Below are 27511 nucleotides of genomic sequence, written 5' to 3' on the forward strand. Positions count from 1 at the left end.
CTTGGTGAACAAACCAGAAGTCCTCAAAGATAAACCAAGGCAGGAAGTAGTCAGCCCCCCACACCTCCCCATCTTTCACACTCTGGGGCACTGCAGGATGTGAATCTGGGTCCCTTCTCTCTGAAGTCAGCTGCTTATTTGCCCATCAAGAACCTCCCACTGAAAACCTTCAGAAATCCTCCCAGGAAGGAGCATCTGGTGGGGAGGAGGGAACAAGGGAGGTATTGGGCAGGAGCTTCTCACCCAGGGCTGGCACCCCGAGATCCAGGAGATTTGCGAGGCATGAGCAGGAGGACACAAAGAAGGGGACCCAGACAAAAACTCCTTCCCTTCCCCCTTTGGTCTGAGGACACAGGGCCCAGAATCTGGGGACCAGAGCCCCCTTTCTGTTAGCAACACTCAAGGCACAACAGGATAGAAAACACAGGAACAGGATGCTCTGGCTAACTCAATTTCCTGGGAAACAGGAGTTCCCCAGAAGACTTTGTACTCAAGTCAGCGCTCTTCCCAGCCTCTTCCTGGAAAGAACCCACTATGCTACCAGAAGATACCGCCCTGAGAATCAGCTTCTACCTTTAACACTTGTTTGTTTGTTTGGAGATTTTTTTTTAATTTGTTTTGCTTTGCTGTGAATGTATTAAGGGAGAATGCAGTGACAAACTGTTTTTTTGTTTTGCTTTGCTGTGAATGTATTAAGGGAGAATGTAGTGACAAACTGTGGCTAACAATCAGAAGACCTGGGTTCAAGTCCCAGCTCCACCTCCTCACTTCTTTCCAGGCTTTGGCTTCATGAATCATAAAATGGGATGGTAATGCCTGACCTCAGTCTCCAGGTTGTTTTGAAGTTCAAAAATGATACTATGTATTAGCCCATTTTGAGATCTATAAGAAACTCTGTAGAAATGAAGGAGGAACATTATGCGCCCATGTTCCTGAGTCACGAAGTCCAGTTCTGTGGGCAGCACTGCTCTCCAACAGAGAAGCGTTTCCACAGTATCAGAGTCAAACAGAGAAACGTTTCCACAGCATCAGAGTCATCCTTTGAGACTGCAGGTCCTGCAGGCAAGGCTGTGGACCTCAAAGGTCTTAAGAGACCCACTTTATTCCACTGAGTTCCACAAACTTTCTAGTGATATAAGTTACTCAATTTCTTCAGATGAGAATACTGAAGGCTTCAGTATTCTCATCTATTAAATAGAGCAAATAATAGCACCTACCTCATAGAGGTGTTATGGGCATTAGATAAGCAAATATATGTAACTCGCATTTCCTGAGACCATTGTAAGTGCTCAATAACTGTTCATACATGATGTGCCAAATACCGTGTTTCTTCAAAAATGAAGAAAGCAGAGCCGATGCCTACAAGGAGGCCACTGGCTTACAAAAGGGTAAAACAAGGCACCAGCAACTTCAACCCAAAGTCCACAGGGCCATGACTGGGAGAGGCACTCCAAGTTAAATAAAAGCAGGCAAATTCAGAGCATGACTAGAGAACAGCAATAGCTCAGTCTAGCTAGAGGCTAGGCTGTGTCTTCATTCATCTAACAAATATGTATACAGCATCCTGTGCCAGGCTCCCAGAGATGCAGGAGAGGCAGGCAAGGCTCAATCTTGGGCGATGGGTAAAATATGCAGGGGCGTAGTATCTTTTAACCATGGGCTAGTCCCTTGAAGGGGGACTCTCCAAAATAAACTCTAACTTTTCTTGTATTTTTGCTTTTTTTTCCTTTAGGGAGGAGTGTAAACAGGAAAAAAAAAAAGTCAATTAATTAACCATTCTGACTGAGAGTCCCAATTAACCAGGCTTTACTATAAGTAGCAAACACTGTTTAGGATCCAAGTTTTGGAATAGAAATAGTGAGTTGTTTAAGTTATTAGGTATTTAATTTTTCTCTTCATTTGACTAATTTTTTGCTTATGGAATATAAAGAGGGAAAACATGATTTAAGAGATTATAATAATAACAAAAAATCATAACACTAAGAGAAAATGCAGAATACAAATTTATAGATACTGTTTGATCACAAATATGTAAGTCTAGAATTTCAGGATTAAAAGACGGCTCTTTATTTCCCCTCTGTACTCAAATAAAAATTATTATTATAAATATTTTAAAAATCCAAGTTTTGGAAACACTGCTTTGGGAAAGATCTCCAGGGTTCTCCCTACTTGCTGCAAATAATAATAAAGCCTTCCTTCTCCAAAAAAAAAAAAAAATCCAAGTTTTGATTAATGAAACATTAATGGATCTGTTCCTGTCCATTTGGATGAGAAATTTTGGAGAGGGGGAGGGGCACCAGACAACTGCAAATCCTTTCCCCGGCAAGCAACACACACATATCTTCCCAATGTTGAAAGGATGAGGAAATTGGGTGGCACATTCCTAGGAAAGGGGGCATAATTGGGTCTTTTCAAGAAAGCAGGCCTGGAGAAAGTTAATGGCTTTTCCTAAAAACAGCTAACACTGTACTAGGTATTTTACATGTATTATGTCACTTATATCTTCCAAAAGCTCAGCTGAAGTGAATATCAATATCTCCATTTTACAGATGGAGAAATGGAGGCTTGGAAAGCCTAAGTTATGAGCTTAGTATCATACAGTAGTAAAGTGGTAGAGCCAGGTTTTGAAATTAAGGCTGTCTGAATATAATAACAAACATTCTGATAAGTATTATACTCCTCAAGATAATAAAAACTTGTCCTGAGCAGGCCATTTTGGTAAAATTCAATATAGACATCAGAGCACCCTAAGAATCCCTCTTAGGGATACTGCAGAGAGAGAAAGAAACAGGAATCTAAAGATATTTCTTTAAAAAAAAATCTTAGAGTAGTAGTGTTCTAAACATTTTGGCATCAGACCTGGATTCAAATCTCAGACCCAACCCTTGGATTGAAATCTTTCTCTAATCCACCTGTCTTCCAGGCTAGATGACGTGATATTCTTCTGTGTTCCCAAAGCCACCCAAATAGGAAATTAAAATTTTCATACTGCTAGTCAACCTGTCTTACCACCTGAGGTCTTCCTCTCATACTGGGACTATGAGCCCCATGAGCGCAGGGTCTGTCTTATTTGAGTCTGTCTGTGTGAATGTGAATCCTCGGTGTCCAGGACAATGTCTGCAGATATTGAGCTTTGAAATTACTGTGCTTCCTTGTCCGTTCTTCAGGACTGCCTAGGGCTCAGGCAACCTCTCAAGCAAGTCCCAAGTCCATTCCTCCCTCTTGATGGGATGAAATAAACCTAAGCCTTTGATCAGGTTCATCTAAACTACAAGCCCAGACAATAACCCATCTACGACTTCTTTGACCTGCAGAGACGAAATGAACCCAGTTATTCCAGGGCCAGTGGACCCAGCAAAAAAGGTATGAGTGCCTCTGAATGGAACCACTGATCATGCCCCCAGGAAAGAATGGCTGACACAGGTGGACACACAAACAGAATCAAAACATTTTAGCAGGGTAAAAAAAGAAAACAGCTAATTTAAATTTCTCTCTCCATTACCCTATTTTGGGAGGGCAGAGGTAAGCTTTCTTGAATCAATATTTGGCTTTCAGGGCCCACAGTTTCCTTGCTCCAGGGAGAAGGCTCAGCTCCCACAGAGAAGTAACACAGATCTACCTTGACATCTTCCCACAAGGGGTCACAACCACCAGCCCTCAGACTCTAAATTTCACTGACTCCACTCTCCCTGGGATGGTGGAATACAAGCTCTCTTTCCATGTCGACCTAATTCCAGAAGTATATATGTTGTACCTCCCCTTTCTCTCTATCACACACACAGAGCAAAGGGCTATATCAAAACTACCCAGTTATCAGTGCTACTGATTCAACAACAAAGTTCCCTGTTCTCCAGAGTATGGAAGGAACAGGGAAGTTTCCTAAAATCCCAACAAGGAGAACAACTAACAACAAAAAATACCTGTGTCTGCACTAATGCTTCACTTGCCACCTTCAAGGTAGAAGCAGAGGTAGGAATGAGGCAACTGCCATGGACAGAGAGGCTGAACTGGCCTGGGAAGATGTGAAAATAAACAGTGCGCTCAGAGCACAGGCCCTGGAGACAGACAGCCTCATCATGAATCTTGGCATTGCCACTCACAAACTATCTGATCTGAAGCAAGTTACTAAACTTCTCTGGGGTTTCCATTTCTTCACCTATAAGTTGGGAAAGTAATAACTACTTCTGATAGTTACGTGGCCTCTTATAGTTATGAAGTGTGTAGCACCATGGCTGGCACCTTGCAAGTGTTCAGAAATGGTAGAAACTCCCACCATGATCATCACCACCATTATTACTTTATGATGCCAAGTTGGAGGCAGCAGTTTCACAAGATGACCCTCAATGAGTCAGAGGTTCGTGTGTTTTAAAATGCTTTGTCAAAGTTTTTTGCTGCCCTTAGTTTAATTACTTCATTCCATGGTCTCAAATGACTCCATCTATCGAAAAACAGGCCACTTCTCTCCACAAACACGTGAAATTCGATGGCTTTTCCATCCCATGGCTGGAGGGTTTCAGCTCAGCTTTGGCAGACTGATGTGAACAAAATGTCCAAAGAATTTTAATTGCCATTTCATTAACAGGGTCCCATTAATATCCCTCCCAACCAGCTCTGCTGATGGTCCAGTGCATGGCCATCCAACCAAACAACAAAGTCCCCATAAACCTGGGCCCAAGCCTCTGAAGTTAAATATTAAGCAGTCCCTGGAAACAATAACAGTGAGATATAAGAAGTCGCAGGATACAAAATTAATACATAGATATCTCCTGCATTCTTATACACTAACAACAAAAGATCAGAAAGACAAATTAAGGAAACAATCCCATTTACCATTGTAACAAAAAGCCTAAAATACCTAGGAATAAACCTACCTAGGGAGACAAAAGACCTGTATGCAGAAAACTATAAGATACTGATGAAAGAAACCAAAGACGACACAAACAGACGGCGAGATATACCATGCTCTTGGATTGGAAGAATCAATACTGTGAAAATGACTACACCACCCAAAGTAATCTACAGATTCAATGCAATCCCTATCAAATTACCAATGGCATTTTTCACAGAACTAGAACAAAAAATTGTATAATTTGTATGGAAATACAAAAGACTCCAAATAGCCAAAGCAATCTTGAGAAAGAAAAACGGAGCTGGAAGAATCAGGCTCCCTGACTTCAGACTATACTACAAAGCTACAGTAATCAAGACAATATGGTACTGGCACAAAAACAAAAATATAGATCAATGGAACAGGATAGAAAGTCCAGAGATAAACCCACACACATATGGTCGCCTAATTTAGGACAAAGGAGGACAGAATATACAATGGAGCAAAGACAGCCTCTTCAATAAGTGGTGCTGGGAAAACTGGACAGCTACATGTAAAAGAATGAAATTAGAACACTCCCTAACACCATACACAAAAATAAACTCAAAATGGATTAAAGACCTAAATGGAAGGCCAGACACTGTAAAACTCTTAGAGGAAAACACAGGCAGAACACTCTTTGACATAAATTGCAGCAAGATCTTTTTTGACCCACCTCCTAGAGTAATGAGAATAAAAACAAAAATAAACAAATGGGACCTAATGAAACTTAAAAGTTTTTGCACAGCAAAGGAAACCATAAACAAGATGAAAAGACAACCTTCAGAATGGGAGAAAATATTTGCAAACGAAACAAGTGACAAAGGATTAATCTCCAAAAATATACAAACAGCTCATGCAGTTCAATATCAAAAATACAAGCAACCCAATCAAAAAATGGGCATAAGATCCAAATAGACATTTCTCCAAAGAATACATACAGATGGCCAAGAGGCACATGAAAAGATGCTCAACATCACTAATTATTAGAGAAATGCAAATCAAAACTACAATGAGATATCACCCCACACTGGTCAGAATGGCCATCATCACAAAATCTACAAACAATAAATGCTGGAGAGGGTGTGGAGAAAAAGGAACCTTCTTTCACTGTTGGTGGGAATGTAAATTGATACAGCCATTGTGACAAACAGTATGGAGCTTCCTTAAAAAGCTAAAAATAGAATTACCATACGACCCAGCAATCCCACAACTGGGCATATACCCAGAGAAAACCATAATTCAAAAAGACACATGCACCCCAGTGTTCACTGCAGTACTATTTACAATAGCCAGGACATGGAAACAACCTAAATGTCCATCGACAGAGGAATGGATAAAGAAGATGTGGTACATATATATACAATGGACTATCACGCAGCCATAAAAAGGAACGAAATTGGGTCATTTGTAGACGTGGATGGACCTAGAGACTGTCATACAGAGTGAGGTCAGTCAGAAAGAGAAAAACAAATATCGTATATTAACACATATTTGGAATCTGAAAAAATTGGTATAGACAATCTTATTTACAAAGCAGAAATAGAGACACAGACGTAGAGAACAAAAGTATGGATACCAAGGGGGAGGGGGTAGGATGAATTGGGAGATTGGGATTGACATATATACACTACTGATACTACGTATAAAACAGATAACTAATGAGAACCTGCTGTATAGCACAGGGAACTCTACTCAGTGCTCTGTGGTGACCTAAGTGGGAAGGAAGTCCAAAAAAGAGGGGATATGTGTATACGTATAGCTGATTCACTTTGCTGTACAGTAGAAACTAACACAACATTGTAAAGCAACTATACTCCCATAAAATTTTTTAAAAAAAGAAAAAGAAAAAGAAAAAGAAACAGGCTCTGCAAAACACTAGGGTCCTTTTCGCAGTTACCCAGAAGAAATATGATACCATCAGCTGGGGGCAAGGGTCTGAGCAGTCAGCTTCTAACTATGGGGCTCACCCTCCCCCAGCCCAGAATAATATATATCACAGCAAAAATCTGGGGGCATAACCCTGAAGGGGAAACTGGACCCAGAGGAAGCAGAAGGGACTGCCACAGCAGGAAGAGAAAAGTCCATTCCAAACAGGAAATCAAATAGGGTGGAAAGAGGTCGTGCTCCAGCCCGGCAGAGTCATGCTGTGTCCACCTTCGCCAGGGGTATGAAGACTTATCAGAGGGCCATCGTCGACCTTAAAAGTAGTTCCTCTTTTAGACAGCAATTTGGCAGTATCTTTTTTTAATGCTCACTCTCTTTCAGCTACTTTATGCTGCTAAGATGGTACCCTACAGGTACAAGCTCACTATTACTTACAAAGCAGCAAGTTTACTCCAAAATATTACATAAAATAATTCTTGCTAAAGCATTTTATATAAAAGAAAAAAACTGGTAACATTAATGTTCATCAAGAGAGGACTAGTTAAATAAATTGTAGTTCATTACAGTTCATCCCTATGATGCAGTAGACAAAAAGAGTAAGATGTAGCCATACACAAGGGTCTGCCAAGAACTCCAAGATATTGCACTAAGTAAAAAAAAAAAATTTTTTTTAAGTATAATGAGTACAGAAGTCTTCTATTTGTGTAAGTTAAAAAGCGTAATATATACATATTTTGTAGGGATACCCAAGAGAGTCCCCTGCTCCCTTAAGAGGGGCTGGGAGAAGATCAGCTGAGCATTTTATACCTTGTGTCCTGTTTGAAACTTTTATCACGGGTACAAGTTGCTTTTATTGAATACATTCTCTAAAGTTTTAAAATAATGGTATAGAAATATGTCTGCTAACACGGAAAGTTGTTCAGAATATACTGCTAAGATTTTTTTAGGCTGGAAAACATACACGTGGAATGAAAAAGACTGGGAAAGCTATATACCAGGGCACTGCCCGTGACGCCCTCTGGGTGGGATTGTGGCGCTTTTCCTGCTCTTTCTGCCTGTCGGCTGTTTCTGTAATAATCACAGGTGGTTTTGTATTAAGATAGCAATAACAATAGCAATAATAATAAAAACAGAAAAAGAAAGCTCATCTTAGAGAAGGAAGAGGAACAGAATTGAGGCACTGCTTGGGGCTATGGACAGGTGAAGGCAGAGGCCAGCTGGTCAGAGACTAGGGAAGAGGGGGAGGCAGGACATACCCAGCTGTGTATCTGCATACAGAGAAACCACAATCAGAAGCTCTGGAAATGGTCCTCCTCCCCCAAAGTGCACGCAGTCTGCAGCAGGGGCAGTGGTGGTGACCCGAGGAGTCCCATCTCTCCACCAGGTCCCAGCTCTGAGGCTCTCTTACTACAGACGGCGTGAGTGGCAGGGAGGCTCCAGAGCACGGCCCTGGATGGCACCTACTTCTGCAGGGGGCTCTCCTCCCTGTCCCCCCGACCCCCAAACCATCCTGGAAACAAGGCAGGATGAACTACCCCCATCAGAGAGAGAAGAAAACAGGCCTAGGGCCACTCAGCTCCGAAGTGTTGGCTGGTGTGATCCCTGGTTCTGATCTGGAGGGTCTCCTCATAGTCTGTGGGATAAAATACCTCCTAACTCGAGGCATCGGGCCAGGGAAGGCTTTGACCACAGGGGCTGACACTGCCCCTTGTGTGTGACTCTGGCCGGTACCCACACCCCCACAGTTAAAATGGGACGAGGTGGCTGCTCTGTCTCAGCAGGCAGCAATGGCAGAGCCGCCAGGTTCCATCTCAAGTCAGGAGGTGCAAGATCAAAGACACAAAGCAGGCCCACAGCAGTGGGTGGGTGCGAGGGAGTGAGCACAGATAATCATTTTTTATTTCCTTCACTAAGCACTGCACCGTGTGAAGTCTTACCTTCACACTGCTTCTTCTGTCTTCTCATTAGGGTCTTATCAACCTCTGCGTTACCACACTACCTTAAAAATATGATTTTTATTTTCCCTGCTGTGCACAGCCGACGGCTGCAAAGAAAACTATCCAGGAGCTGGTCCCAGGCTCCACAGAAGGCCTGAACGACAGGCAGAAGGCTCTCAGCCCTAAGTCACGCTGACCGAGACAGGGAAAGGAGGAGGGCTCACGCGTGCAGTGAGGGGGCTGCCTCCACGTGCTCCTGGGAGGCAGCCTCCCAAGGGGGAAGAGAAGATATCCACGTCTCACTTCCCCACCCCAAGATGACTAAACACCCCACATCTAGCAGAGACAGCTGGCCGTCTGTCTACACTGCCTGGCTGTTGGGATTTGGTAACTGCATGGCACAGACTTCGAGGCTCACACTTCCGATGGAAAATGCCAGCTCTAGCCACCAACACTCCACAGTTACTGATTGACAGAGCCACCCTATGTCCAAACTGGGCCTGGAAGCCACAGAATGTAGCAGTTAAAAACATGGCTCTGGAGTAAACACTGTTTGGGTTTGAATCCTGTCTCTGTCACTTCCAGATGACCCTAACAAATTACTTCACCCCTCTGTGCCTTAGTTTCCTCAGCTGTTGTATGCATTAAATGCACATAAAATGCTTAGCCTAGGATGTGACCCAAAGTAGAGCTCAGTAAACGCTAGCTAAAAGCAATTCACCAGGACACTGCATACACACACCCACAATGCTGCAGAACCCAATCACCGTGCCCAGATCAGGACCCAGGAGCACCAAGACCACGATATGTTCCCAACTGCATCCTCCCCACTCTCCCACAGGTGAGTCTCACCATCAGACAGTGAAAAGGGCAAAGGGAGAAAACACAGATTTTGAAAGTAGGGGAGAGCCAGGCCAGAAGAACCTGGGAGCCTTTGTTAAAGGTGGGGTTCGGTACACGGCCCAAACCTCAGACGACCTTGTAAGCCTACTACAAAAGGATGTGATACCTGCTGTGTGCCTGCAAGCACGTGCACTCTATAGAAGGAGAGGGCTGGGGAGGGGAGACCAGGAAAAGAGACAGAGACCTTCTGGCGTGTAAGCACTCTCCCTTTGCCACTGCACCAGCAGATGTCCACATGCTGACCTGGGCCTTGGCCAAGCTCTCAGCTCCTGCTGAAACAAAGTCTGCACACATCCCTCAAGAAAGTGGCTGGACTAGAGAGGGCTGGACTAGCGACGGCTCCCTGAGAACAGAAAGGAAGTGGGGAACAACGCTGGGAAAGGCAGACACAGGAGGGACAGCAGAGAAACAGGAGAGTCAAGGATTAGGGCCAGGAAGAGTCAGAGGAATTCAGAATTGGGGTGTCTGGGGAATGTCCTTCACAAAAATCATCATCATTGGCATCATCCTAACAACTGGTCCCGTTTGTGCCCTCAGAAACAGACCTCCGGAAGAAATGAGAGTCTGTGTAGGCTTCTGGGGTCTGGGGCTTGATGAGAGCAAAAAAGGATGCTGAAAAACAGAAGAAATGCTTGTTGACTTGTGGATCAAGGGGCTAACACAGCGCAAGGAGCTGGCAGGTGGGCAGCCAGCAGGTCCTCAGTTAACTTCCAGACATTAGCTGGACATGAGACACAGAACAGACAGCAGCTATGCTGGCGTTTGTTTGGGCAGGGGGAAGAATGAGAGGCTTTACTGCAAGGGAAGATGGCCGTGACTGAATCTATTGATTCATATGACCAGATCTGTTTCCTAGGTCACTCATGACCTTCGTCCTCAAGTTGAAATAAATACCAATGAAGACTTCTTTCCAGCTAAACATGGTGGGCTGAACATTCATGTTCATCACTACTCCCTCCGAAAACCCCATTAAAATAGCAAGATGACAAGCTCTAGCAGGGAGAATGTCGCCAAGAAAAATAAAACGGACTCAACAGATTATCTGCTATACTGAGAAGATCATTCAGTGTATCTGTCTTACAAGAGTTCGTGGTTGTAGCAGTCACTGTGTAAAAGAAAAAGCATTTTATTAACTGCCTTACTGAATAAAAAGTTTTCTGATAAAAAACTAATTATAACTTATCTCAGCTGTAGAAATGATGTTAGAAGAATAAAGAGAGGGGAACAGTGTATGTATATGAGGGGGACGTCTATGAAAGCACAATTATTCTCCTGTGAGAAGTCAACAGACAACATCTAAAACTAGTAATCCAAAAATAGTGGTACAAACATTTTATTTAGGTAAATAGAGGTAAATATCAGACAAAGCAGCTTTTAGCTAAGTCAGCACATGTATTTTAATTCTTTTAGAATTGCAAGTGAGTGGCTCTAGAGAGCAAGACTTCATGTGGAAAAGCAGAGCAGGAGACTCTTACTTATAAGCCTTGCAATAGTATTTGACTTTTCAAATCGTGGTCATAGAACACATTGATCAAAATAGAAATTTTCCTAAATGACAAAGATTTACTTCAAGACCTAGCTCAAATTACTCTTCCCCCACGAAGTCTTCCCAGATCTCTTTCCTCTTCTCTTGTGAAAATCACTGTCTGTACCATTCATCCGACAATTAATTGCATTCCACTTGGCAATGAGCTGAACTCTTCTATTGTTAATTATCTTTCCACCTGTGTCTTGTCTCCCTGACTAAATTATAACTTGTTCATAGCAGAGCACACTTCTCATCATCTTTGAGGAGTCCACCACAGACTAGGCTATTAAATCCACAAGTTCAGAGAGGTACAGCCACCCAGCTCCCCATTACCTGCATAAGCATTGGCCTGCTGCAGGAGGTCGGTACAGGTGTGCACGTCTGCAAACGCGCGGATACCCAGGCAATTGGTGGGATGCAACTGAGATTGCAGGAAGTCACAGCAGTTCTGGCGAACATCCATGAGCTGCAGCAAGCTGGCTGCTGGGAGCAGCACCTGGAAGAGAAGGTGACATTCTGACTTGCAGGATCCCAACGCCAGGGTCTCATCTCCCCAAAGCAGTGCTCTAATCAGACCACACCCAAGCTCAAGGTCTTTGCACGGCTCTCCACTACCTGCCCAAGTAAGTCCAAACTTCTTGGCCTAGACTTTGAGGCAAGCCCAGCCTTAGTCCCCACTACTCTCCACTTCATGGACCCTAAGCACCAACAGATTCTCTGTCTCCCTACAGCCCAGCAGTGCCTCCCAGTGGCTAATGTGTATATGAATTCCCCCTGGGATCTTATTAACATGCAGATTCTGACTCAATAGGTTTAGGGTGGGGCCCAAGAGCTTCCATTTCGAATGAATACCCAGGCTATGCTTGCAGCTGCTGGTCTATGAACCACACTTTGAGTAACAAGACCCTTATAGGCTGAGTGTTTGTGTCCCCCACAAAAGTTTATACGTTGAAGCCCTAACCCCAAATTTGGGCGGTATTTGGAGATAGGTTAAATGAGGTCAGAAGGGTGGGGCCCTAATCCAGCAGGGCTGGTGCCCTTATAAGAAGAGAAATGGATACCAGAGTTCTCTCTCTCTCTCTCTCTCTCTCTCTGCCGTGCAAGGACACAAGGAGAAGGTGGCCTTCTGCAAGCTAGTAAGAAAGCCCTCACCAGAAACTCAATCAGCTGGAACCTTGATCTTGTACTTCTAACACTGTGAGAAAATTAATTTCTGTTGTGTAAGCCATCCACTCTGTGGTATTTTGTTACAGCAGCCCAAGCTAAGACAAATTGGTCCTCCTACCTGGAGAATCACCTGGAGAATTTTTAAAATACTGATGCCTGGGTCTCACCCCCAAAGATTCAACTTAATAGGAATGGGGTGTAGCCTGGACAGTGAGATATTGCTAAAGTTCCCCAGGTGCTTCTAATGTATAGCCAAGTTTGAGAACCACTGCCCTACAGCCTTTAGCTACTGTCTTCACTCAAAGGTCTTTATTGACTTGCTCACAAGCTCATTCACCATTTAATTACTGAGCACCTGTGTGCCAGCCTTTGCGATTCAGTGGTAGGTAAGCAAGAGAAATCAGATCCCTGATCTTACAGAGTTTATCATCTACTGGAACAAGAGCATCATCCCCAAATCCACTGGGACTCAAACAGACACACTCTACTCTCCCATCCAACAGATAAATAATAAAGAACATTTCTGAGTACATTCTCAGCAAAAGGAGAGCTCAGTTTCCTTTTAAAAGGTCATGAGACACATGATTATTTATACTGTATCCTGGAAGACAGAAATAGTCGCTGCTCAGGTGTGTGTGCATGTGTTTTTCCTAAAAGCCAGGGAAGACTAGTTTGAACAGGCCAGATGGATGCTCAGACTGTCAACCCTGGTCAAGCTCCCTAGGACTTTGCCACAGCTGCCGAAGCCTGCCCTCGAATCAAAAACCATGATAGTTGTCAGAGACCTTCTCGACACCAGCTCTGCTACCCCTCCCTCCCCGACCCTGTGGGAGGGGTAGATGTTCTGAGAGTGACTTAACAAAAAGAAATTTAGAAAAAAAAAAAATCAGAGCGGAACAGTTTGGCTTGAGACTGCATCGCTCAGGGACCCCCAGCATCCATTTCACCCCAAAACAACCCCCGTGTCCTGGGCCTTTGCTCTCAGCTGCCCCCCCTGGCTCTCAGGGAGAGTGTCTGGGCCAGCCAGACTCCAGGTGTTCCCATCCACACGGGCTTGCCCAGGAAGACAAGGGCTGCAGATGCATTTGATTTCTTGACTCAGGGCACTACAAAAGTCTTCTTTTTTTTTTTTCTTTTGAGTGATTTAAATCCTGGAGGCTGATTGTCTCCCAAAACAGCTCTGAGCCTCATCTCTAGCTCTCCTCACCTCCATGGGCTAAGGCCAAAAACTCTGCCCCACTGCCCATTCTTGGGCCTTGTCCCACCACTAGGGTAACCAGTCATCCAGGTTTGCCCCAGACCAAAGAGTTTCCCAGGACACAGGACTTTCAGTGCAAAAACTGGGGCAGTTAGCCACCCTTCCTCATTCCTGCCCACACACAGATGCCACCAAGAGCCTCCACTAACAGTGGTCCTGCTCCCAAGCTTAAAAGCCTGCTCTCAAAGGGAAGCTCTTCCTACCTGCAGGCTTAAATCTCTCCCTCACGATAGCCAAATTCTAGAAAACATCTCCTCTCTCCTTCCTCTGCCCTCTCTCTTCCACTACCCTATGTCCCCAGCAATACAGCAGTAAATTACCATCCTGTCCTTGGTATTTTCTGAACCATTGATTCATTCCAGAGAAGGAAAAAGATAAGATCACCCATTCTGGAGACTTTGAGACCATAAGTGAACATAGCCAGGCTCCAAATCTGACCACCTGAGCTCCATCCCCACTAGACAGCCACGTCCCCACGGAGCAGCCATAAACTAGGAAACTCAATTAACCTGTGAGCTTGCTCAGCCTAGCCAAACAGATTCCAGGACCAGATTAGTCTCTCCCTGATAGTTAAGTGGAGAACCATTAACCATTCTTGCTGAATACATAGCAGGAATGGAAAGTCGTGTTCCAAACCCCCAAATGACCTCCATGACACCCGCCCCGACCAGCACCAGCTATAAACCCTAGAGTGAGGGCCATAGGTTGACCAACCATCCTGGTTTGCTGAAACTTTGCCAGTTTTAGCACTCAAAGTCCTGCGTCCCAGGAGAGCCCTCACTCCTGGGCAAACTGGGGTGGTGGTTCACCCAGAGACCAGAAACTTGTATCCAGTTACACTAAGAAACCCTGGTGGAGAGGAGTAATCCAATGCTGTCCAGCACACACCCTACTCGGGCGTGGCAAGCCCCCAAGGGTCAGGTGTGACTAGAGGCCGAAATGGACAGCAGCCCTTTAGGTCCGCAGAGGAGGAATTTCTGAGAGTCCAATCCGCTCCCAGATTGCATCCCCGCCAGGCCAAGATGCGATCACGCCAGGGACACACACCTCCTCCGCGTCCTTGCCCTCTTCTTCCTCACAAAGACAGCCGCACGGTTTGGTGCTTAATTTTTCAAGCTCATGACAACCATCCAAAGAAATGAAATAATAAATACTTTCTGAACACATTCCTTAGGTTATACTTTCAGTTTTTAGAACCTCCCTGGATAGAGCTACCCACACAGCTTTCAACTTCCCTACTGTTCACAAAACCCACTTGGCAGACAAAAATGATCAGGCTTTCCACCTCTCCACACACCCTCCCCCCATCCTGTTTGGGTCCACTTCTGCCCGAAAGCATTCCCAAGGTGACTTCCCAAAATGAGCGGGGCTGGTGGTTTCTCTAATTGCCCCTTCCCTCCCTCTCTTTGATCTTATGCTGCGATCCACTTGCTTCATACAGGAAGGCGTGAAGAAAAGCAAAGGGATTCAGAATGCTGAGGAGGGTTTAGAGGCTGGAGGATGTATCACTGCTCACATGCTGAGTCTCAGGGATAAACGGGGGCCTGGTCCAGTAGGGCTCTGGGGGCTGCACACAAGGCGAGTCAACACAAATCCCCGGAGGATGCAAAAGAAAAGAGAGGGAAAAACGTCCAGGAGGTGGTCTTTGCTTCCCTCTCCCACAACAAGGGCTAAAAGAGGATTTCCTCTTCTCTTATCTTGCCTGCAACTCGACTCCCTCAAGCAGCGGCAGTAACAAGATTAGGAACAAGAGGCCAAGCTCAGGTCCTCAGCTTGGAAGCAAGACTGTCCTGGTGGAATCACTAGGGCTGTGCTGCTTGGCCCCTGGAAGGAGGTTGAGACCTGAGAAGGAGCATTTGGCTGGAATCACTGCAGGAAGAGAAGACGACCCTGGGTTAAAAGCTTTCAGCTTGCCTCTCGCCGTCTCAGCATTTTGGTTCTGGGAAAACAGGCCCTGGAATGACCCTCAGCAGAGAGTTTACAGGTTCCCCTCCAGCTTGCAAATGGCTTCCCTCCATTTTTCACATGCAGGCGCTGTTTTGTTTTTTTTCCTCTCCCTCGGATAACATGAAAACACAGCAGAGGATATCCCGTCACAGAGTTTGTTTCCTTTAACAAAAACAAAAGGAAATGCCCTGCCTCAGAATGCACCTACTCCTGGAATTTCAGAGAGGCAGGGCCATGCACAGAGGGAGGGTACCAGCCAGAGGGCCAGGTGGCAAGGCTGCCCAGGGCCTCTGCCCGCACCACACAGCAGGGGTTCTGCCTCTGCCAGCACCAGGCATGAGGCCTGGCACAGAAATAGTGCTAAATAAAAATCTACTGAGAGAAAGAAGAAAGGGAGAGAGAGAGAGAGAGAGGGGTGTACAGATAGATGAACAGGAGAGCTAGCAAAACAGTACTGTGATTAAATGTGTCACTTAGAATACTTTTCTAATTTTTTTATTGAAGTATAGTGTCACTTAGAATATTGACTTCTCCACTTACCAGCCATGTGACTAAAGGCAAATTACTTAACCTCTCTGTACCTCTGACTCCTCAACAGTAAAATGAAAATAATAGTACTGCCTTAAAGGCTTGTTGTTGGGCTTAAATGAGATAATACATTTAAAGCAGCTAACCCAGTGTTTGGTGCATAGGAATTCCTCAGTTAAACTGGTTTTTTTTTATTATTAATTATTACGAGCTGAAGTCAAGATTGTGATCATTCATTGAACAAGAAACTCGAGTTGACCACATCAACAGGGCACAGTGAGCTGAGGAGAGCTGGATTCAAACCCCAACTCCACCACTTACTACCTGTGTGACCGTGGGTACTACCCACTTAACCCCTTGGAGCATCAGTTCCTTCAACTGTAAGAGAAGAATCATAGTAGAACCTTCCAGTGGTGGTTATGATAATTAAATGAAATAATGCATGTGAAATAATCAACACATGCTTGGCTTACAATGAGTATCAATAAGTATGGCTTACAATGAGTATCAATAAGTAACAGTTACGACTTGTTACCTCTACCGTAGAAGGGCAGCTCAGACTCTCCAAGGTACATGTGGCTGGGAAGAGATTTAGGGCATCATCTCCCAGTCACTTAACGAAGCCCCAAGTCTCTGACCCTTGTTTCCCCAGGTGCCTCCATGCTCACCGCCTCAGTGCACCAAATCCTCAACACACACTGTCCTCACAGACAGCTTGTGAGCAACTCTCAGCATCACAGCAGTAAGAAGCAACCACATTTTGATCTAAACTTTCTCTTCTCAACTTTTTTTGTTTTGTTTTCCCCCAAGGTCACCCCTGACCAAACCATAGTTTAAAGTGAGGGAGAAAAAGGAAAATAGTTCATATATCTGACTGATTCCAAACAATGCAGTTTCCTGAAGGTTCCACATTGTGCTTCTCAGGGGAGCCCCTGCACATGCAGCCCCCTCCCCACTCCCACATACAAATGAACGCAACAGGCCCCTCCAGGGGCTCACACGCCAGTAGGGACACAGACAGGTGGAAGAGGAGGCAGGCCTGACCTCCCAGACCTTCCTTCAAGACCCAGCACACACAACACTTCCTCAGTGAGGCCTGCCCTGACCATCCTCATCAAGGGGGTGATGACCATTGCCTGCTTCCTGGGTACCTCCACCCTGGCCCCTACCACACTGGAGGGCACGCATTTGCCTGGCCACCAGTCTCCACCTTCAGACCATGTGCTCCTTGATGAAAAAGCTTTTGTGTTCACAGTGCTCTCTGTGCCCATACTGTCTGTTGGCACAGGGTGGCACTCCTCTAAGTGCTTTACCTATAGTAATTCATTTAACCCTCACGCCAACCCTATGAGGTTAAGTACGATTATTATGCCCATAATACAGACAAGAATACTGAGGCACAGAGAGGTTAAGTACCTTCTTGGGGTCACACAGCTAGAAAATGGTGGAGTCAAGGTTTGAAGGCAGACAGTCTAACTCATGACCACCCAACAGAATGGGTACTATTATGGTTCCTGTTTTACAGAAGAGAAAACTGATCCTTGAGGTGGGATGTCAGGGGGGGTAGCAGAGAAGCTCTACTAGGAAGGAAGCAGAACAAACCAGAGGCTGTCAGAGTAAGAGTCTTCTCTGATCAGAGGTCACTGAGTCCCATGCCCTCACTTTACAGTCAGGAGACTGACCCCCTGCAGTGGGAAAAGGCAAGAATAAGAGTACTGTGTGAATGAACGTCAAAGCTGAGGCCTGGACCCAGGTCTCCATTCAGACTTGATTCCTGCCTCATCTTTAGTTCTGCATACCCTCTGAAGGTGCACGTCTTCACGCTGGCTCCCTCCCCTCAACCCCTACAAAGTAGTTTCTAAAAGTAATGGTGACGCCATTTTCTCCAGAGTCCTCCAATTACGCTATCTGTTGCTACCTGCCTTAAGGTAACTGGTGCTGTAGAGACCACCACTGGGTTAGACCAAAGTTGCAAAGATAAATACCCAGCCAGGCAAAAAGGATCCAGAATGGAACATCTTCTAACTATATAAGCTTGTAAACACTTTGTACTTTACAGGAAAAAATAAGGTTATTAAATAAACACATGTAGAAAAGGGAGAAAAAAGCTGGTTCCAATTATACAATTCTACATTCTCCCCTAAACAGTGTTTTAAGTTTGTTTGTTTTTGTTTTGTTTTGTTTTAGTGACCTAAAACAACAAACAAATTTATTTTCTTACATCTGGAAGTCGGAAGTCCCAAATGGGTTTCACCAGGCTAAAATCAAGGTGTCAGCAGAGGTGAGTTCCTTCTGGAGGTTCTGAGGGAGAATATATTGTTTCCTTGCCCTTCAGGCTTCTAGAGGCACCCACATTCCTTGGCTCATGGCCTCCCTATCTTCAAGGCCAGAAACATCAGACTGAATCCTTGTCAGGTCACATCGCTCTAGTTCTCTCATTCCGCCTCCCTCTTCGATTTAAATACCCCTAGCTATTACACTGAGCCCACCTGGATAATCCAAGCTAATCTCCCATCACATGTTCAGCTGATTAGCAACATTAATTCCACCTGCAATATTAATTCCTCTGACATTCAACCTAACATATTCACAAAATTCCAGGGGTTAGGACATGAACATCTTTGGGGGCTACTATTCTGCCTACCACACTGTATGATTAATGAGTTACTGATATACCCTAATGCAAGATTTTTAAAAATTATTTACCCCTGCATATTTTTAGGTTGACATCTAGCATTTTTCATTAGAGTTGAAAGGATGTAATTTCTGGCATTTTGTAAATCTCAATATTTATATCAGTCCCAAAAGTACCTAAATGAATTTAAATGTCGTGGTGATTTGAAATCACTATCACCCATTAAAAAAATTTTTTTCCATACATGCCCTATACATATTTTATACTAAATTACTTTGCACTTACTGTTACTGCCCAAAAGTCATTCAGCTGTTTAAATTCTGCTGCTAGACCTAGTATGTAACCATGACCTCGCCCACTCTGGATGGGAAAGACCAGAAATAATGGAATGGCTATGCATTTTACTGTGTATAAAATAAACCTCAATTTTAAAAGGGCAGGGGAGGATTATACCAGATCACTGTAGAAACTATGCCACCCAAAAGTCTGTCTAGGGGCCAGAGACAAAAGCAGTCTGTACCTTGGGGCAGGCTCTGCAGGCCCAAATGCAGGGTGCCTCAGACCCTCAGTCTGCCTGCACCCTGACACCCCCAGCAGAGTACCCTTCACCACACCAAGCTAATTTCCACTCATCCTGCAGTCCTCAGCTCAAATCTTATCTCCTGAAAGAGCCCTTCCTAGATTCCCTCCTTCATCCAAATTGTTCTTTTCTTTCAAAGGACTTATCACAATTTGTGCATAAACATTACCTGTGTGCTTATTTGATGAGTGTCCGTCTTCACCCCTAGACCACAAATTCCATGAAAGCAGACAATGGAATGACCTCTGCTCACTGGTACAAACACAGTGCCCAATAAAGTGTCTGGCATGTAAGAGGCACTCAAACATCTGGGCCAAATGGAATCAATACACGATTATCAATTCGGCCTCCCAAATACCTCAATCCTAGAAAAGGGGATGGTGTTCTGGATAAGGGAAATAAGTATTTTGGTCACCAGAGAGGTACCGGCCTATTTACCTAAATAAGGTGAAATTTTGCTTTAAAAAAAAAAAAGGAAGAAAAAACCTCCATATCCCATACAATTTCCATTACTTTAATTAAATAGTAAAATCCTTAATGACAAGAAATAGTGTATCCTGCGTCTGTGTTTGGCCCGGTGATTCATAGCGTTCCAGCATGGGCCACACCCTCAACCATCTTCCCTTCTGAAGCATGACGCTGATGTCTCACGTCTCCACAGTAAAGATCCACACCTTTGGGTGAAGCAGTGTCTTCGCTGGCTCCTCTTTCAAGGCTCCAGATGGCTTAGGATGAGGGCGGGGCGGCGAAAGGAGGAAAAGGCACAGACAACATGTCTCAGAGCAACATGCCCCTACTGACACTCAAGCCTGGTGCTTGGCACCTCCACAGGCTCAGAGGCATTTCGCTGACGAACAGTGAGACAAGAAAAACTTTTAACAGCCTCACAAGCCAATACTCAAAATCCCTGAGATGAGATAATGACTGGGGAGAAGAGGGGTCACCCAGGCTTCTAATTCTTCCTTCACCAAGACTTTAAACCAGCATGAGTTAGACTTTCTGCTCTGGACCCCAAGCTCATTCAGAGGGATTTTGGCCTAGTGGTGAAGAACGTGGGTCCCATGGTCAGGCAGGCAGGAGTCTGAGGGTCGTTCACCCTGGCCATGTGACCCAGGGCAAGTCACCTACTCTCTCTAGAGCTTCAGTTTCCTCTCCAGTTACCAACTGAGTTGTTGTGAGGGTTAAATGAAATGATGATGTAAAACAGTGGGCCCTGAATATACGATACACTGAGCTATTAGCTGGAGCTGAGTTTACCTGGACGTTCTCTTCAGTCACCTCAATCTCAGCCGTATAGATGTAGTCAATCAGCTTGCTCAGGGTCTGCCCATCCACATCCTTGATTTCTATCTTCTTGGCTTTACTCTCAGACATGTCACCTACAGTTCAAAACAAAAACAAAATGGACATGAACTTGGTGCCTAGGGTGTGCTTAACTTTCACATGGCCTCCTGCCCTGTCTTGGCAACATAAAAGCACTGTCTGTGCTCCCAGAGGCAGCAGAAGGGCTCAGGCACAGAGGAAGATAGACCAGCTGACATCAAGGTCACAACAACTCTGGGTCTGTGATCATCCACAAACCCAATTTCAAGCATTCCCCACTCTATCTGTTGCCCATTTCCACTCTGAAGGCAAATCTATATGTGATAAAGCATTCAACCAAGTTACTGCAAACTTGTACACGGGGGCCAGGGAAAGTGAACGAGATATGCACCTGTCCTCAAGAAGGAGCACCTGTTCTACTAGGGCAGATAAATAAAAATATATGAGATGATAAGAGCTTAATAGAGGTATATGCAAAGTACCAGTAGAACAACAATTTCTTAAAAAAACAATTATTGAGTGCTAACTATGGCCAAGCACTGTGCTAAGCACTTTAAACTGTTGCCTATTTTAATCAACAACCTATGAGTGTTATTAATATCATCCCCATATTACAGATGAAGAAACTGAGGCACAAGAGTGTAGGTAATTCATTTTCCCTACAGTCACACATCTAGGAAGGGGCCAGGCTGGGATTGAAGGCAGGGAGTCTGACTCTAGAGCCCCACACTTGTAATCACTATGGTATATTGAACCCCAAGAATGCAGACGATAGAGCAACAAACCCTGTCTGGGGAATCCAGGAAGGCATCCTAATCGGAGGTCACATTTGAGCTGGGTATTCCACATGCAGCAGAGGTGAGGAAGGACGAGCTGGATGCAGGAATCATCAGTGCAAAGATAGAAAAGTGCCAAAAGGATAAATGTGGGGAACAGTGAGAGGGCAGCATGGCTGTACATGGGGTGACAGTGAGAGGAAGGAGGCTGGAGAGGCAGATAGGGGCCAGGACTTGCAGAGCCCAGTAAACCATGCAAATGAGTTTGGACTTTATCCTAAGAGTAGCACCACTGAAAGGTTTTAAACGAGGGAATGACATCAACAGATGGGTGTCTCTGAATGAAATTTTGGATGCACTGGTGGAAGCTGGGTCAGAGGCAGGGAGAACAGATGGGAGGCCCTGACAATCATCCAAAAAAGAGAAGACAGAGGCCTGCGAACTAGGGCAGCAGTGGCACCACATGTGGAGTCCCGAGGCCCCTGACTTCAGCCCGCCCTCTCTGTACAGCACACAGCTCTATGTAGAGCCAGGCTCCTTCAACAAGGGCTGCTGATTTCAGAAGGAAAAGACAGGCAAGACATGTGTCTTTGTAGACTGAAATGAAGGGCAACATCACTACAAGAAACAGGGATTCAGAAGTCCTTATGTGAGTGTGAAAACTGAGCCTGGGCGGTTGTTTTCTCTCTGTGGAATCTGTGCACTGGAGCCAAGAAAATAAAGTACAGTACAGCATGTGGGCTGCAGACGCCCACCTCCAAGCTGCAAGGACTGCACATGATTCCTCCACCAATCCCCAGTTCCCACCCTGACACAGTTCTAGATATGAATGACTCTGAATAGGGAGGAAAGGTGGGGGCGGGGGACCTATTCCAGACATTGCCGGCTCCCCCTGCTGCCAGATCAGGTAGCCCAGAGACCCCCAGTTGGTTCTCTCTTCTCTCTGACTATAGTAGAAGCCAGTGAAAAGGCTTCAGCACAAACAGCCCTGAGACAGGACGAAGAGGCAAAGAGGAAACAGGAAAAGACGGTGGGTTTCTGCTCTACCTATAAAACAGGCTCTCACAATCTCTTTCTTGAATTTACTCCAAGACAAACAAGAACATACACGCAAGGAAATCAGAAGTTAAATTCATCTCTCCAAACAGCTACTAAGACGTTCACAAATAAAGGTCCAGTTGGTAATTATATTGCAAAAGATCATCAAAGATAGCCAATTCTTAGTTTAAGAACTTGGACGTTAGAGGGACTTCCCTGGTGGCGCAGTGGTTAAGAGTCCGCCTGCCATCGCAGGGTACGCGGGTTCGAGCCCTGATCCGGGAAGATCCCCCATGCCGCGGGGCAACTAAGCCCGTGCACCTCAGCTACTGAGCCTGCGCTCTAGAGCCCGTGCTCCTCTACAAGAGAAGTCACTGCAATGAAAAGCCTGCGCATGGCAACCAAGAGTAGCCCCCGCTCGCCGCAACTACAGAAAGCCCACTCACAGCAACAAAGACCCAACACCCAAAAAATAAATGAATATATAAATAAATTTAATTTTTAAAAAAACTTGGACCTTAGAAAAAAGACTGAAAAAAAACAGCAACCAGCAACCTGACTGCAAGAACCAAGAGACTCAGAAGCCCTTAGTGAGTGTGAAATCAGAGCCTGGCCTGATTGCTTTCTCTCTATGGAATTAGAGCTTGGGAGTCAGCTTAGGGTTTTGTAACTTGGGGGTAAACAAATGGAAACTCCTGAAATTGCATGAAAACATTTGTATATGTGGGCAAAAGTTTGATTTTCTGAGGGGGATGAACAAATCATTTTCATCAGTCTCAAATGTCCAAATAACATTAAGACACAGTTTTCTAGATGGTGGGACTTTGGGAGATTTTTTTTCTTGCTTCTTTATGTGAATCAAAAGTTTCTAATTTCTACATTAAGTACTTAAAACTCCAACAAGCAAGGAAAAAAAAAAACAAAAAAAACCTAGGGCCTCAAAGACATGTATTTTCTGAGAAATTTACCTTATAGGAAATTGGAGACCTATATAAATCATAAGGACTCATAAAATGCAATTTAATATCTCTATGAACCAGTAGAAATCACTGCACCAAACTAAGACATCAGTTTAAACAAACCCTGAAAGTGGCAGTAATAATAGTTGCTACTACATGCAGGCCCTCAGGGTTTACACACATTATTTCATTTAGTCCTTGCAACGACCCCAGGAGGTACTAGATATTACTTCCATTTTACAAATTATAGAACTGGCATATCAAGAGGCACTTGCACACAGCTAGTAAGAAGCAGGGCTGGGATCTGAACCGTGGCCTAACTCTAGACCTCATGTCATTTCTAATAAATCCCTCTATAGTTTAAACCTGACCCTAACTAATAGCTTTGGTAAAAGTATTCCCAAACAAAGCCTATGTCCAAATTCTGAGCAAACTTATACTTATTACCCAGTAAGCAAGAACGAAGAGAGATGGGATCTTGTCCTCAACACCTAACAAAGTGCGTGACATATAACAAGCACTGAAAAAATATTTGTTGGTACAGGGAAAGAAAGAAAGAAGAGAGGCTTTCTTTTGACATCTCATAAGTCCACAGACTCTGATAATTCTAAAGAGGGAGAAATCATCAAAGGCTTGGTCATTCTTACTCCTTCACTCACCTCCGCTACATTGACAAATATTTCTAGAGAACAGAACATAAGTCCAATAAGTCCTTCTCTATTCCAGGTCAACCCAAGAGACCTGTTCTGCTGGTCTTTCTCAAGAGGCCCAGCCCAGCCACTTCAGACTCTGAACTTTCAGAAAAGAGGAAATGCAGATGGCCAACAGGCACATGAAAAGATGTTCAACATCACTAATCATCAGTGAAATGCAAATCAAAACCACAATGCGGTATCACCTCACACCTGTCAGGATGGCTATCATCGAAAAGAACACAAATAACAAATGCTGGCGAGAATGTGGAGAAAAGGGAACCCTCCTACCATTGTTGGTGGGAATGTAAATTGGTGCAGCCACTGTGGAAAACAGTATGGAGGTTTCTCAAAAAACTAAAAATAGAACTACCATATGACCCAGGAATTCCATTCCTTGGTAGACAGCAAAAAAAAAAAAAAAAAACCCAAAACACTAATTTGAAAAGATACATGCATCCCAATGTTCACAGCAACATTATTTACAATTGCCAAGATATGGAAGCAACCAAAGCGTCAATCAACAGATGAGTGGATAAAGAAGATGTGGTTTATATACACAATGGAATACTACTCAGCCATTAAAAAGAATGAAATTTTGCCATTTGTAGCAACATGGATGGACTTGGAGGGTATTATACTAAGTGAAATAAGTCAGACAAAGACAAATTCTGTTTGACATCACTTATATGTGAAATCTAAAAAATACAACAAATTAGTGAATACAACAAAAAAGAAGCAGACTCACAGATACAGAGAACAAACTAGTGGTTACTACTGGGGAGAAGGAAGTGGGGAGGGGCAATATAGGGTAGGAGATGAAGAGGTACAAACTATTAGGTATAAAATAAGCTACAAGGATATATTGTACAACACAGGGAATACAGTCAATATTTTATTTATTTATTTTTTATTTATTTTGGCTACATTGGGTCTTTTTTTTTTTTAACATCTTTATTGGAGCATAATTGCTTTACAATGGTGTGTTAGTTTCTGCTTTATAACAAAGTGAATCAGTTATACATATACATATGTTCCCATATCTCTTCCCTCTTGCATCTCCCTCCCTCCTACACCCTCCCTATCCCACCCCTCTAGGTGGTCACAAAGCACAGAGCTGATCTCCCTGTGCTATGCGGTTGCTTCCCACTAGCTATCTATTTTACGTTTGGTAGTGTATATATGTCCATGCCAATCTCTCACTTTGTCACAGCTTACCCTTCCCCTTCCCCATATCCTCAAGTCCATTCTCTAGTAGGTCTGTGTCTTTATTCCCGTCTTGCCACTAGGTTCTTCATGACCTTTTTTTTTTTTTCCTTAGATTCCATATATATGTGTTAGCATACTGTATTTGTTTTTCTCTTTCTGACTTACTTCACTCTGTATGACAGACTCTAACTCCATCCACCTCACTACAAATAACTCCATTTCGTTTCTTTTTATGGCTGAGTAATATTCCATTGTATATATGTGCCACATCTTCTTTATCCATTCATCCGATGATGGACACTTAGGTTGCTTCCATGTCCTGGCTATTGTAAATAGAGCTGCGATGAACATTTTGGTACATGACTCTTTTTGAATTATGGTTTTCTCAGGGTATATGCCCAGTAGTGGGATTGCCGGGTTATATGGTAGTTCTATTTTTAGTTTTTTAAGGAACCTCCATACTGTTCTCCATAGTGGCTGTATCAATTTACATTCCCACCAACAGTGCAAGAGTGTTCCCTTTTCTCCACACCCTCTCCAGCATTTATTGTTTATAGATTTTTTGATGACGGCCATTCTGACTGGTGTGAGATGATATCTCATTGTAGTTTTGATTTGCATTTCTCTAACGATTAATGATGTTGAGCATTCTTTCATGTGTTTGTTGGCAATCTGTATATCTTCTTTGGAGAAATGTCTATTTAGGTCTTCTGCCCATTTTTGGATTGGGTTGTTTGTTTTTTTGTTATTGAGCTGCATGAGCTGCTTGTAAATTTTGGAGATTAATCCTTTGTCAGCTGCTTCATTTGCAAATATTTTCTCCCATTCTGAGGGTTGTCTTTTCATCTTGTTTATGGTTTCCTTTACTGTGCAAAAGCTTTTAAGTTTCATTAGGTCCCATTTGTTTATTTTTGTTTTTACTTCCATTTCTCTAGGAGCTGGGTCAAAAAGGATCTTGCTGTGATTTATGTCACAGAGTGTTCTGCCTATGTTTTCCTCTAAGAGTTTGATAGTGTCTGGCCTTACACTTAGGTCTTTAATCCATTTTGAGTTTATTTTTGTGTATGGTGTCAGGGAGTGTTCTAATTTCATACTTTTACATGTACCTGTCCAGTTTTCCCAGCACCACTTATTGAAGAGGCTGTCTTTTCTCCACTGTATATGCTTGCCTCCTTTATCAAAGACAAGGTGACCATATGTGCATGGGTTTATCTCTGGGCTTTGTATCCTGTTCCATTGATCTATATTTCTGTTTTTGTGCCAGTACCATACTGTCTTGATTACTGTAGCTTTGTAGTATAGTCTGAAGTCTGGGAGCCTGATTCCTCCAGCTCCATTTTTCTTTCTCAAGATTGCTTTGGCTATTCGGGGTCTTTTGTGTTTCCATACAAATTGTGAAATTTTTTGTTCTAGTTCTGTGAAAAATGCCAGTGGTAGTTTGATAGGGATTGCATTGAATCTGTAGATTGCTTTGGGTAGTAGAGTCATTTTCACAATGTTGATTCTTCCAATCCAAGAACATGGTATATCTCTCCATTTATTTGTATCATCTTTAATTTCTTTCATCAGTGTCTTATAATTTTCTGCATACAGGTCTTTTGTGTCCTTAGGTAGGTTTATTCCTAGATATTTTATTCTTTTTGTTGCAGTGGTAAATGGGAGTGTTTTCTTAATTTCACTTTCAGAGTTTTCATCATTAGTGTATAAGAATGCAAGAGATTTCTGTGGATTAATTTTGTATCCTGCTACTTCACCAAATTCATTGATTAGCTCTAGTAGTTTTCTGGTAGCATCTTTAGGATTCTCTATGTATAGTATCATGTCATCTGCAAACAGTGACAGCTTTACTTCTTCTTTTCCGATTTGGATTCCTTTTATTTCTTTTTCTTCTCTGATTGCTGTGGCTAAAACTTCCAAAACTATGTTGAATAATAGTGGTGAGAGTGGGCAACCTTGTCTTGTTCCTGATCTTAGTGGAAATGGTTTCAGTTTTTCACCATTGAGGACGATGTTGGCTGTGGGTTTGTCATATATGGCCTTTATTATGTTGAGGAAAGTTCCCTCTATGCCTACTTTCTGCAGGGCTTTTATCATAAATGGGTGTTGAATTTTGTTGAAAGCTTTCTCTGCATCTATTGAGATGATCATATGGTTTTTCTCCTTCAATTTGTTAATATCGTGTATCACGTTGATTGATTTGCGTATATTGAAGAATCCTTGCATTCCTGGGATAAACCCCACTTGATCATGGGGTATGATCCTTGTTGTTGCGTGCAA

General features: G+C 43.7%; 1 protein-coding gene across 1 annotated transcript in view; it reads right to left on the reverse strand.

Moving 5' to 3' along the window:
• The window catches only part of KLHL3 (kelch like family member 3), a 113581-nt gene that overhangs the window by 49563 nt on the left and 36507 nt on the right, over positions 1 to 27511 (reverse strand). The window contains exons 4-5 of the mRNA XM_061188220.1: positions 20495 to 20616; positions 11456 to 11618 (exon numbers count right to left, since the gene is read on the reverse strand). Coding sequence (XP_061044203.1) covers positions 11456 to 11618; positions 20495 to 20616 — 285 coding nt within the window. The remainder of the gene's footprint in view (positions 1 to 11455; positions 11619 to 20494; positions 20617 to 27511) is intronic.

Source organism: Eubalaena glacialis, chromosome 4 (genome assembly GCF_028564815.1).
Source record: "Eubalaena glacialis isolate mEubGla1 chromosome 4, mEubGla1.1.hap2.+ XY, whole genome shotgun sequence".
NCBI lineage: Eukaryota > Metazoa > Chordata > Mammalia > Artiodactyla > Balaenidae > Eubalaena > Eubalaena glacialis.